We start from the raw sequence: 13,379 nt of genomic DNA, 5'->3' as shown, positions 1-13,379 counted from the left end.
CTCTCATTCCGTGTTGTTCAAAAAGCTCATTGTTGGTCCAGAAAGCGAAACCTATGCTTATTGGTTGAGAGATTGTGAGTTTGAACCAATCTGGGCATGAAGGAGGGACAATGCATCAATGTTTCATGTCTGGTTTGTCCGGAGACACAGTGACGAGCGTTTCTTTGTCAAATCAGCGTTGTCAAATTTTGATGACGTAACCGCACTGATTCCGGAGCCTCTGAAAGTCCGCGAATGTACTATGTTACAGCGCTGGAAAGCTGAGATTCTCTTCTTTATGCCAATCTTTGAATTGTATGAATCGGATTAGCGGATCAAAAGTTATTAAACATTTAAGAGCAATACTTATTTTTAGCCGCGGGCGGCTGTCTCGGTCTTTAAGGGTTAAGTGATTCAAAGTTTCTCACGTCAGTGAATTTTTGCTGACTTGAACATGAAAAGTGTTTGTATTTTTAGGTTTAACCATGTGGACAGAGAGTGACTTGGATCCAGGGGTGCCGTGTCTCCAAAGCAGTACAGAGCCTGAGGATGGTAAAGTATACCGAATGTATCATGGAACCACTAAAACAGCAGCAGAACAGATCAGAATCCATGGGTTCCAGCCATCAACAAACGGCATGTTTGGACGTGGTGTCTACCTCAGTCGAGATCTCAACAAGGCCAGCAGATACCCTCTTGATAATCCCAAAGAGAGAGTTGTTATTAGAGTGAAGGTCAATGTTGGGAAAGTGAAGAAGATTGACTATCAAGGTCATCCACTGCAGAAATCCTGGAATGCTGAAGGGTACGACACTGCCTGGTGCCCTCCAAACTGTGGCATGGTCACCAGCGGCCTTGAGGAAGATTGTGTTTGGGATCCAGAACGAATCACAGTTATTGATATAATTCCTCCAAGCCTTCAAAACGTTATTCCAGAAGATCCAGTTGAAGGAAAAGAATACACAATGTTTTATGGCACTTCAAAGGAGAATGCAGAGAAAATCAAAGCCCATGGATTTAGCCGGTCAAAACGAGGCAAACTTGGGCGTGGAGTTTACCTCAGTCGAGACCCGGAAAAAGCCTTTAACACCCCTACGCATGTGACTAAACATCAGAGAACTGTCCTGAGAGTAAAGGTCAATGTGGGGAGAGTGATAAAGATTGACCGCCACGGTCATCCACTGCAGAAAACCTGGTTTTTACAAGGGTACGACACTGCCTGGTGCCCTCCACACTGTGGCATAGTGTGTAATGGTCTTGAGAAAGACTGTGTTAGGGATCCAAGTCGAATCATTGTCATTGATGTAATTCGTCCAGTATGAATAGTCTGAAATGTCTGTTATAAGCTGAGCAAAAACATCCTTACCTACATTTCATTGGTAACACTTTGCAGTAAGGTTTACTCTTTTTTTTAAAGGAAGAATATTCTTGAAGCAATGTAAACATACAGAAAAACTGTTTTGGAAAGGGTATTTATTATATAAATAAAGAAATCATAACAGAAACAGTAGTGTTGTTTTACTTCCAATACTGTTACTTGTGGGGTGAAATGGTGGCTCAGTGGTTAGCTCTGTGTCTCACAGCGAGAAGGTTGCTGGTTTGAGTCCCTGCTGGGTCTGCTGGCATTTCTGTGTGGATTTTGCATGTTTTCCCCGTGTTTGTGTGGGTTTCCCCCAGAGCCCAAAGACATGTGCTATAGGTGAATTGAATTAATATAGCCATGGTGTATTTGTATGTTAAAGAGTGTGTATGGATGGATGAATGAAGTCTATTCCATATGTTTCCTCACATGGAAACTATTCAATAGTTGACTTTTATAGATGGTGTTGAAAAAACAAACGGTGCAAGAGAAATGTGCTCTATTTCAAAAGTCCAATACATAAATTAAATAGCAACATAAAATAATCCAGTGCAGATGTAGACCATAGATGTAGACCCTATTTTACCCTTCCTCTAAATTAAACCGAAAAGTGATGTCGCCTGATTGACATTTTGGACGACCAATGGCAATTAATCCAAGAAAGTGAAAGGCACATTCACAATGGAACAGTCAAGCTATTTCACAATGTGCGATAGCTTATGTTGTGTTTCAATCAACAAATACCTTTAGTTCACGCAGAGAAGAATGTTTTAAACGTTATAAGTCTAGCTTCTTCCGCACGTCGATTGTTTGATTACGGCCGAGCTAAAAACAGAAGATGTGATTGGCTGGAATTTGATATGCTCCGATAAAACGAACGTTTTGGTTGGGTTTAATCTCCCGGTTATACACTGCAATACCTTGAGGTTTTTTGAGATTTTTCCAAAAGTATTGTTTTGAAGAGAACATTAGTCAAATACCAGCTCGACGTGTTTTTGTGAATGCTCACAGTTACAGTGTTTTAAGGTTTTTGTAATTAAAAACAGCTGGACTAGTCATTTCCCTTGAAAAAGTCACCAACAGCGTGTCAATTTAGCTTATATTTGAGGTCTGGTAAGTGATTTTTAATTTTACTTACAATGATTAGATTATACATTGCCCATTACAATTGTTCGCACATAACATTAATGTTATTGTTATTATTTTAATTTTTATTTTTTAACTTGAAGTAAAATGTAATTTTTCTTATCCTAATGATGTTTAGTGCACAAATTATTACACTAATAACTATAAACATTTAATAAAACTGTTAAACACACACACACACACACACACACACACACACACACACACACACACACAAATGTATATTAAATATACATATATAGTGTATATTCACTGAAAAATAAATACATTGTATACAGTTATGCTGGGCATTTTCTTATCTTGGTACCTGTTTCTGTGTTTATTTTAAAAATGTTCTGATTTTATTTGTGATGTGCAGCTGAAAACATGTCTGGTGGAGATGGGTCAACTTTCCTCCAAATCAACACAGATCTAAAATCAGGTGAGGTCTACACAATGTACCATGGCACATCCATGGAGGCTGCAAAGAAAATCAAAGTAAACGGTTTTCAGCAGTCTTCTCAAGGCATGCTTGGACGTGGCGTCTAACTTAGCCGAGATCTAGAGAAGGCCTCCAGATACCCACTGAATCTGCAAGCATTCCAGAAAGTGGTTCTGAAAGTGAAGGTCAATGTTGGGAAAGTAAAGAGGATTAACCTCCAAGGTCATCCTTTGCAGACACCCTGGCATGATCAAGGGTACGACACTGCCTGGTGCCCTCCAAACTGTGGCATGGTGCCAAGCGGCCTTGAAGAAGATTGTGTTTGGGATCCAAAACGTATCCAGGTCATTGAAATTATCTACCCATTTTTAGAGTTTGTTTTACCGTTGCTTTTCATTTTGTTACTATTCCTAATCGAAATACTGACATAAAAACCACATTATAAAGGTTACTGGATGATGTAACCAAATTGTTTTGTTCAGAAAAAAATATTGCTCATGATCAGTGTTGTTTTGTGTATTAAATTTGTAAAGAGAAAGTATCCTCTTTCCTTGAGCTTTGGGGTGTTTTAACTAACTTAAATATCTGCTGTCAATTTGATGAAAACATTTAACTTATTTTGTTTGTATTTTTTAGTATATATATATTTTTTTCCACACATGGACTTTATTTGTTGATTTGTACTAATGTTTAATATGTTAAATAGGACTATATTTAAATTAAAAATAATATTAAACTCAACCATGATTAATGCACAACTCATTTTATCAATCTTTGCTGTGGAAATTGAAAATATACAATTTTAGAATATATAAAAGTAACAATATAAAAATTTCAAATTGCTCAGTCACACTTTATTTTGATGGTCTGTTTGTTGAATTTAATTACATTGCATCTACAGTTGAAATCAGAATTATAAGCCCCCCTTTGATTTATTTTTTTCCCTTTTTAAATATTTCCTAAATGATGTTGAACAGATCAAGAAAATTTTCATAGTATGTCTAATAATAGTTTTTTTCTTCTGGAGAAAGTCTTATTTGTTTTATTTTGGATACAAAAAAAAAGCAGTTTTTAATTTTCTAAACACCATTTTAAGGTCAAAATTATTAGCCCCTTCAAGCTATATATTTTTTCAATAGTCTACAGAACAAACCATCGTTATACAATAACCTGCCTAATTACCCTAACCTGCCTAGTTAACCTAATTATAGTAGCTAAGCCTTTAAATTATTTTATTATTAAATCACTTTAAGCTGTAAAAAAGTGTCTTGAAAATATCTAGTCAAATATTATTTACTGTCATCATGGCAAAGATAAATCAGTTATTAGAAATGAGTTAATAAAACTACTATGATTAAAATGTATTTAAAAAATCTTATTTCTCAAACAGAAGTTGGGGGAAAATAAACAGGGCTAATAATTCCGGGGTCTCATACTTCTGACTTAAACTGTACATGCCAACTAATTCCTATTAGATTATAAACTGTTAGGTTGGGGTTAGGGCTAGATATGTTGACATGTCCTTTCAAAGTTTCTTATAATCAGTTAAATGTCAGTTGAATGAGCATATCAACAGATATTAAGCAGACAGTCAACCAATTGCTCATGCTTGTGTGTTCAGGTCACCGTCACCATTTTAGACTCCAGCAGTCACAGATGCGTTTCTGATATAGTGTGGTGCATTGTTTGCAAAGATAATATTGTAAAAAAGAAACAACATTTTACTTTTTTTTTATCTGAATGAAATGTAAAATAAAATAAGAGCCCCATTTAGTAAATAATCTTTATATTTGAACATAGGTCTAAAGTGAAAGAAATTTGAATAGTGCACCATCAGTTTCATCACGTTCACAAATCATAGGCTTCTTTTGCTTCAGACTGGCTTGTAGTCATAGTATGTTAAAAGTGAAAACCATCCTCTTTTTATTCATTGCTACCCCTTCCCTCAGGATATCAGTATAGGGTCCCTTTAGCAAGGACCAACAGATTTACATTTTAATTTTAATGAGAGAAGGCTAGTTGCTGTTTTTACTACTATCAATGTTGTTTATTGTTTGTCTTATATGTTGTATATATATATATATATCGTAAATCTATTACGTGGCAGTACAAATCGCCCCAAAAGAGAACAATAAAGCTTACAGTTACAGTAAGGAAACCCCCGCTTTTACAATATCCTTTACAACACACCCATAAACACATGATAACGGTTAATAAAGAGAAACAGACAGTTCAACATGAGGGCGCTTCCTGAAGACACTGCTCGCTGCAGAGCCACTTGGGCTTCAATAAAGGGGGAGCTTGAGCTCCAACTCCTCCTCCTATAAGCTGATTTAATGCGTACATTCACCCCACCCCCACCCCTAACCTCAACCCCCAGTGACATCACTTGTAGAAGAAGTGCAAGGAAGGAGGAGCTGGAGCTCAAGCTCCCCCTTGCTGGAGCTCAGCTCTGCCCTAATGGCTCTGCAGTGAGCATCACTTGGATGAATAACATGCTTTGTCTTCAAACTGCATTCAGTGGAAAGCTCATTAGAGGTAAGTCACCATTTTGTTAATGCTATACTCTTGCTTACAAGACAAAATATGTAATTTTTTTTACTTGGAAAAACTATTATTGAATTAATATTGTTTATGCACTCTAATAAACTTTTACGCCTGTTGGCACACTTTTGGCTTGTCGAGAAACAAACACGTTTTACCAGACAATTTGCATTTATTCATTTAACAAACATTTTTAGCTCAAAACAATTTTATATCAAAGAGCCAATAACGTGAATAGGGCTAACTATTGTTTCAAACTATTGGTTTGAACTGACTGGACCACTTTTCAGTTCAGCCAATATGTCACCCTGGACCACAAACTCAGTCATAATGAATCAAACTTTCCAATTATGTATGGTTCATTATAGGGCAACATTTGATCATGATACAACTATTGAAAATCTCAAATCTGGAATTACTAAAAAATCTAAACATTAAGAAAACTGTCTTTTAAGTTGTCTAAATTTAGTTCAATGAAGTATTGCAATTTATTACAAAATATATGTACAGTATGAAAGTTACAAAATGTCTGCATGGAACAAGACACTCATCATTTTGACCAATACAATGTATTTTGGGTTATTGCCAAAAACTATACCAGTGCAACATAAGAGTAACATATTTCTAAAGGTATTAAAGCGTAACACAGCTTTTTGCAGTCTATAGGTATTTAAGTCAGATGGTTTATTAGCAAAATGCCTGCAGCAATTGTTAAATGAAAATAATAATGAATATTTGAAGTAATCAAAATACTGAAAAACAAATATAATATACTGTTATGTTTGTACACTTACATAACAGTAATTAAGACAATCACACCGGAGCTGCTCTGAACACGTCTTTACTTCACTATTGCAACAACCACATACACACACACACCACTAGAGTGCGTTGTAACTGAACAATCAATTTGTTACTAACTCAATATACAACATATACCTAAACTTTTCTCAAGTATATTTAAGTAAAACTTAAAGTATTTCAAGAAGTAAAAGAAGTTTACAAAATATACCTGTAGATGCTTTTTGTGTAAAATACTGAAAGTTTATTGAGCACTTTCTGATTAAGTTAAAAAATTTTTTAGACGTCTTTCAACAGCAATAAAAGCAACATCTGAGGCAAATCACCTATTTTTTTTAAAGCAAATTTTTGTCCATTATACGTTTTTAAAATACATCTTCATAACTTGATTTGTTTATCATTATATAACCCTCATTAATATTCATTAATATGCTAAGATTAATTGTGATTCAGGTGCAAACATGACAACTGAAACAGACTCGGGTCCGGCTGTTCCACCATGTCTTGAGAGCTGTACGGCACCAGAAGAAGGAAAAGACTACATCATGTACCATGGCACTTCCATTAAAGCTGCCATGAACATTTTTTCAGAGGGTTTCCTTCAGTCTGAAGATGGCATGCTTGGACGTGGCGTCTACCTCAGCCGGGACCTGCAGAAGGCTTCCAGATACCCTCTGGATCTGCCTGAGAAAGAGAGAGTGGTTCTGAAAGTGAAGGTTAATGTTGGGAGAGTGAAGATTGTTGATCACCAAGATCATACCCTGAAGAAAACCTGGCATGATCATGGGTACGACACTGCCTGGTGCCCTCCAAACTGTGGCATGGTGTCCAGCGGTCTTGAAGAAGACTGTGTTTGGGATCCGAAACAAATCACAGTCGTCGATATGATTCTTTCAAAGGAGTTGGATCAGACTTGTGTCATCCTCTAAGCTGTTAAATCCTGTTGAAAATAAAACAAGATGCAATGAAATTAAAATGTATGTTCTGATCCTTAGACACATAAATTGATATGATTAATGTAGTTTGAACATGTTTATTTGACCCTTTCTGTATTTGAAAGTTACTCAGATTTTAGAGTGTACTCAACAGTAGTGTGTGAAATGGCTCAGCAAGTGACTCATACAATATTCATTATTTTAGCAAATTATAATATCCAAATAAACTTTCAAATGAGTTTCAGGGGGAATAATAATCTGTGTAAAAAGTGTTATTGTGTTATTTTAGTGTTATTTGCATCCACAAGTAGGTGTATATTTTCAGTATTATTTTTACATGAAAGAACATACTCAGGCGACACAGTGGCACAGTGGGTAGCACGTTCGCCTCACAGCAAGAAGGTAGCCTTGTCGCTGTCGATCCTCGGCTCAGTTGGCATTTCTGTGTGGGGTTTGCATGTTCTCCCTGCGTTTACATGGGTTTCCTCCGGGTGCTCCGGTTTCCCCCCACAGTCCAAAGACGTGGTACAGGTGAATTGGGTAGGCTAAATCGTCCGTAGTGTATGTGTGGATGTTTCCCAGAGATGGGTTGCGCCTGGCAGGGCATCTGCTGCGTAAAAACTTGCTGGATAAGTTAGCGGTTCATTCCGCTGTGGCAGCCCCAGATTAATAAAGGGACTAAGCCGACAAGAAAATGAATGAACATCCTCAATCACCACTGGTATTTTCTGGTTATGTTTTTCCAGGAAAACTGCCTTTTTAAATTTTTTGTCTGTTTTTGCAAAGCTGTATTTGCTTGTTTTGTTCAAAAAATGTTAACATGGTAAACACAAATCATTTATTTCACCCACAGATATACTGTACTTTTAGAATGACATACTGTAAATAGACAAACATATTTTCTGTGTAATCATTTTAAACATTTACATAAAAACAGAAACTGAAAGCTTTTGCTAAAGTAATACTTCCTGTATCCGTTGTGGGCACACCCTGAATGAACTGCTGAAAAACTGCTCTCAGAGGTTTTACATTCAGTTGTAGCAGCAACAGCAGAGGTAAGCCACACTGTTTATATTAAACAGTTTTTGTTTTAACCTGACCTAAAAAATGAATATTTGAAGTAATCAAAATACTAAAAAACAAATATAATATACCTAAACTTTTCTCAAGTATATTTAAGTAAAACTTAAAGTATTTCAAGAAGTAAAAGAAGTTTACAAAATATACCTGTAGATGCTTTTTGTGTAAAATACTGAAAGTTTATTGAGCACTTTCTGATTAAGTAAAAATTTTTTTAGACGTCTTTCAACAGCAATAAAAGCAACATCTGAGGCAAATCACCTATTTTTTTTAAAGCAAATTTTTGTCCATTATACGTTTTTAAAATACATCTTCATAACTTGATTTGTTTATCATTATATAACCCTCATTAATATTCATTAATATGCTAAGATTAATTGTGATTCAGGTGCAAACATGACAACTGAAACAGACTCGGGTCCGGCTGTTCCACCATGTCTTGAGAGCTGTACGGCACCAGAAGAAGGAAAAGACTACATCATGTACCATGGCACTTCCATTAAAGCTGCCATGAACATTTTTTCAGAGGGTTTCCTTCAGTCTGAAGATGGCATGCTTGGATGTGGCGTCTACCTCAGCCGGGACCTGCAGAAGGCTTCCAGATACCCTCTGGATCTGCCTGAGAAAGAGAGAGTGGTTCTGAAAGTGAAGGTTAATGTTGGGAGAGTGAAGATTGTTGATCACCAAGATCATACCCTGAAGAAAACCTGGCATGATCATGGGTACGACACTGCCTGGTGCCCTCCAAACTGTGGCATGGTGTCCAGCGGTCTTGAAGAAGACTGTGTTTGGGATCCGAAACAAATCACAGTCGTCGATATGATTCTTTCAAAGGAGTTGGATCAGACTTGTGTCATCCTCTAAGCTGTTAAATCCTGTTGAAAATAAAACAAGATAGTGCTATGAAATTAAAATGTATGTTCTGATCCCTAGACACATAAATGAATATGATTAATGTAGTTTGAACATGTTTATTTGACCCTTTCTGTATTTGAAAGTTACTCAGATTTTAAAATGTCATTCACTCTTAATAAAAAAAAACACTACAGTTACAACATGAACATGTGTTTAAATACAAATCCACCCATACTTATCAGGATAAGTTAACCAATAACAGGAGCCAGCATAAACCTTTATCTTCTGGACTGTGAACTTCTGAACTTTTGTTCTGTTTTAAATATAGATACTTAAACTTTTCTATTGTACTGAAAAATTTAATAAAACCCAATTTAAATGTACTCAACAGTAGTGTACGAAATGGCTCAGCAAGTGACTCATACTATATTCATTATTTTAGCAAATTATAATATCCAAATAAACTTTTAAATGAGTTTCAAACAAAAAAAGCTTCTTAGTTCTAGTGTCTCTTCGTCACTTTAAAGCATCATAAACTTAAAAAAAGGCAAAAGCATCCTTGGCAGCATTGTGTTATTGTGCACCCATTGACCAAATAGTAATGTGAAAGAAAAAGCTCAACACACACACATCGCATAATACACAAAGATAATAATCAATAAAAATATTATAATTACTGAACGAGTTTCCAATATGGAAACTTTGATACTGGTAAGATATTTTTCTTGTTTAACTTTCTGTTAATGAAAAATATCAGGCATGTTCAAATATCCATAAGCATGAAGCTGCCTCTATCTTTTTTTCTTTTTTAAATTCTGATATACAAAATTATACAGCAAGCTTAACATATCACAAAAATTGGACTTTTAATTAAATATGGATCAGAAGAGATCTTTTAATTCTCAGGGGGAATAATAATCTGTGTAAAAAGTGTTATTGTGTTATTTTAGTGTTATTTGCATCCACAAGTAGGTGTATATTTTCAGTATTATTTTTACATGAAAGAACATCCTCAGGCGACACAGTGGCACAGTGGGTAGCACGTTCGCCTCACAGCAAGAAGGTAGCTGGGTCGCTGTCGATCCTCTGCTCAGTTGGCGTTTCTGTGTGGGGTTTGCATGTTCTCCCTGCGTTTGCGTGGGTTTCCTCCGGGTGCTCCGGTTTTCCCCCACAGTCCAAAGACGTGGTACAGGTAAATTGGGTAGGCTAAATTGTCCGTAGTGTATGAGTGTATGTGTGGATGTTTCCCAGAGATGGGTTGCGCCTGGCAGGGCATCTGCTGCGTAAAAACTTGCTGGATAAGTTAGCGGTTCATTCCGCTGTGGCAGCCCCAGATTAATAAAGGGACTAAGCCGACAAGAAAATGAATGAACATCCTCAATCACCACTAGTATTTTCTGGTTATGTTTTTCCAGGAAAACTGCCTTTTTCAATTTTTTGTCTGTTTTTGCAAAGCTGTATTTGCTTGTTTTGTTCAAAAAATGTTAACATGGTAAACACAAATCATTTATTTCACCCACAGATATACTGTACTTTTAGAATGACATACTGTAAATAGACAAAAATATTTTCTGTGTAATCATTTTAAACATTTACATAAAAACAGAAACTGAAAGCTTTTGCTAAAGTAATACTTCCTGTATCCGTTGTGGGCACACCCTGAATGAACTGCTGAAAAACTGCTCTCAGAGGTTTTACATTCAGTTGTAGCAGCAACAGCAGAGGTAAGCCACACTGTTTAAATTAAACAGTTTTTGTTTTAACCTGACCTAAAATATTTATTGAAGTGCAGCACTGCTGTGATTTTAAGATAATAATCATCATTAAATGTTGAGCATGCATTGCAACAATGATGTATAGCATGACATAACATTTTTCTTTCACTTTCAAATTCGGCATTAAGTGTAGCCTACTTTTACCGAAGTAAAAAGTGACATCTCATGACATGGGTTTTGTCATGTTTACCTCGTGCTTTCAGCTTCATTATGCATGCTCTCTAGATCAATAGCCCTCTTTCGTTTTATGTATATTTTTTGTGTTCCAGCCTGGTGCAAACATGTGGGCTGAAGATGACTTGGGCCCTGGTGCTCCACCGTGTCTTGAGAGCTATTCAGCCCCAGTAGAAGGCAAAGTCTACATCATGTATCACGGCACATCCGAGGTGGCTGCTGAACAAATTGCTGAAGAGGGTTTTATTCAGTCCTCTAAAGGCATGCTCGGACGTGGCGTCTACCTGAGCCGAGATCTAGAAAAGGCCTCCAGATACCCTCTGAATCTGCCTGAAGACCAGAGAGTGATTGTTAGAGTGATGGTTGATGTTGGGAAAGTGAAGAAGATTGATTACCAAGGCCATCCAATGCAGAAAACCTGGCATGATCATGGGTACGACACTGCTTGGTGCCCTCCAGACTGTGGAATGGTGCCAAGCGGTCTTGAAGAAGATTGTGTTTGGGATCCAGAACGAATCACAGTCATTGATTTAATTCATCCAGAACAAAACGAAGAAGAGGAAAATGGTTGCAGACTTTTCTGAAGAGGCTGAACAGATTATACCAATATAGTTATTTGTATTTCTGATTCTAAGAATGGACATGTTAATAAATATCAATATTAAGGTGATTATGTTTTTTTGTACACTTATTTCAGTTGTCTTTAAGTTATAATATGGATGAAAGCATACATTTACAATGTCAGCATGAAAAACAAATCTGTGTGTTGTTCAAACACACTTTCTAGAAATGAATTAAGTAGATACAGTGTAGTGGATAAAATAACATCTGAACTAAATAGCCTATTTAAGAATAACTGAGGATCCTACATCTTATTAAAGTGTACAGATATAAGATACCAGTTTATTTTAGGGTGCACTGTGATCCGTAAAGATCAAAAGTTTTTTTAATGTATTCAAATCATTATTGTTTTAAACACGTGCATATTCTGGCATAAAGCTGGCACAGCAGGCATTCATCCGGCACTGACATACAGCATGTGGGCCAAACATGGCCCAGGTTTCACAGAGGTGGCACATTGGGCCAGATGTCAAATGTAGTGTTTGGCCCAAATGTTAAAAATGTATATGTGGGCCACAGAAGTTTGGCCTATCTTGACCCACATTTAAAATACATTTAAATTATTTTTAAGTAAAGAAATAAATTTACCAATTAGGTTGCTTCAAGAAAAAAGCATGGCTATAAAGTGAAATGCTTCATAGGTTTATCAAATTCATTGCAGACGTGACACACCAACATATATGGCCCAGTTCAGGCCCAGTCATGGATTGTTAACTTGGCTGAGAGTTGTCCCATATATATGGTCCATGTTTGGCCCTTGCCTGAAAGCAAGACATGGTCCAATCATGTACTGTAAGTCACTGCAGCATGTGGCCAAGCAAAAGCTGACTGTGTAGGCCAGATCTGGGCCAGAGAAATTTTGCTATGTGGGTTATTATTTCACTTTAAGAAAAATGGAATAATATAACTTTTTACTGAATATTTCAGTGTTTTGATACTATGTCTTTTTTATTAACTGTGCAAATCATTCAACAAATGTTTTAGTTATTTTATTTATTACCACTTAAAGTCCATATCTAAATATTTTTTAGTCTTTTGACTATTGAATATGTTTGTGTCTCATATGCATTGAAATGCACAAATCCATGTCAATTCAAAATTAACAGTGCAGTCTATAAGCCGTATAACTAACATAGAAGCAATTTATTCCTGTTTATTTTAGACGTATCAATAAACTGTACTCTGAGGACCACACAGCCCTTTTTTGCATATCCCATACACTCTTATTCACACACATAGACTTCGAACAATTTAGTTTACCCAATTTACATGTGTTTGGACTGTAGGGGAAAACGGAGCACCGAGAGGAAACCCATGTGAACACGGAGAGAACATGCAAACTCCACACAGAAATGCCAACTGACCCAGTTGAGGCTAAAACCAGCATCATTCTTTCTGTTTGCGACAGCACGACCCACCACGCCACCACGCTGCCCCATGTAATATTTCCTATTTCCTTTTTGGACACACCCTATAAGGATGTGTTCATAGAACCATTTCCAGAAGGTCTGGAATCAGTGATAGAAGCAACGGCAGTGATACTGTAAGTCACACTTTATTTATATTAAAATATATATAGTGTTTTTATAGCTGTGGTGATCCCTGATATTTATTTATATAAATCAATTTAGCTCAAGCAAGAATACAAATTAAAATGTAAATTCTGTATTAAATTATAGCTTATAGAA

General features: G+C 36.3%; 5 protein-coding genes across 6 annotated transcripts; all 5 read left to right on the top strand.

Moving 5' to 3' along the window:
• The first annotated feature begins 456 nt into the window (after window positions 1-456).
• On the top strand, window positions 457-1,484 carry LOC147831913 (uncharacterized). The gene has a single exon (XM_087301285.1). It carries the CDS (start codon window positions 465-467, stop codon window positions 1,299-1,301), a length of 837 nt encoding a protein of 278 aa, XP_087157411.1. The 5' UTR covers window positions 457-464; the 3' UTR covers window positions 1,302-1,484.
• A 1,367-nt stretch (window positions 1,485-2,851) lies between these two features.
• On the top strand, window positions 2,852-4,574 carry gig2f (grass carp reovirus (GCRV)-induced gene 2f). Its single transcript, NM_001245984.1, is given in 3 exon segments — window positions 2,852-3,279; window positions 4,528-4,562; window positions 4,564-4,574. Coding segments are annotated over 3 exon segments (474 nt in total).
• A 1,599-nt stretch (window positions 4,575-6,173) lies between these two features.
• Window positions 6,174-7,325, top strand: gig2g (grass carp reovirus (GCRV)-induced gene 2g). Its single transcript, NM_001245999.1, is given in 2 exon segments — window positions 6,174-6,218; window positions 6,384-7,325. A coding segment is annotated over 1 exon segment (468 nt). The 5' UTR covers window positions 6,174-6,218; window positions 6,384-6,712; the 3' UTR covers window positions 7,181-7,325.
• An 842-nt stretch (window positions 7,326-8,167) lies between these two features.
• On the top strand, window positions 8,168-9,505 carry gig2h (grass carp reovirus (GCRV)-induced gene 2h). 2 transcript variants are annotated; one of them, XM_087299125.1, is made up of 3 exons: window positions 8,168-8,241; window positions 8,485-8,518; window positions 8,655-9,321. In XM_087299125.1, the coding sequence occupies exon 3, from the start codon at window positions 8,663-8,665 to the stop codon at window positions 9,128-9,130; it is 468 nt and encodes a 155-aa protein (XP_087155251.1). In that variant the 5' UTR covers window positions 8,168-8,241; window positions 8,485-8,518; window positions 8,655-8,662; the 3' UTR covers window positions 9,131-9,321.
• A 1,270-nt stretch (window positions 9,506-10,775) lies between these two features.
• On the top strand, window positions 10,776-11,740 carry gig2i (grass carp reovirus (GCRV)-induced gene 2i). Its single transcript, NM_001258225.1, is given in 2 exon segments — window positions 10,776-10,845; window positions 11,166-11,740. A coding segment is annotated over 1 exon segment (477 nt). The 5' UTR covers window positions 10,776-10,845; window positions 11,166-11,177; the 3' UTR covers window positions 11,655-11,740.
• Window positions 11,741-13,379: the final 1,639 nt, after the last annotated feature.

The sequence above is a fragment of the Danio rerio genome, chromosome 21 (genome assembly GCF_052040795.2).
Source record: "Danio rerio strain M-AB ecotype USA chromosome 21, GRCz13ab, whole genome shotgun sequence".
Lineage (NCBI taxonomy): Eukaryota > Metazoa > Chordata > Actinopteri > Cypriniformes > Danionidae > Danio > Danio rerio.
Note: the sequence above shows the minus strand (reverse complement) of the source record. Positions and strands in the feature narration are given on the sequence as shown.

Coding starts and splice junctions, on each gene's coding strand:
- gig2h (XM_087299125.1), top strand. CDS start 8,663: ATGACAACTGAAACAGACTCGGGTCCGGCTGTTCCACCATGTCTTGAG.
- LOC147831913 (XM_087301285.1), top strand. CDS start 465: ATGTGGACAGAGAGTGACTTGGATCCAGGGGTGCCGTGTCTCCAAAGC.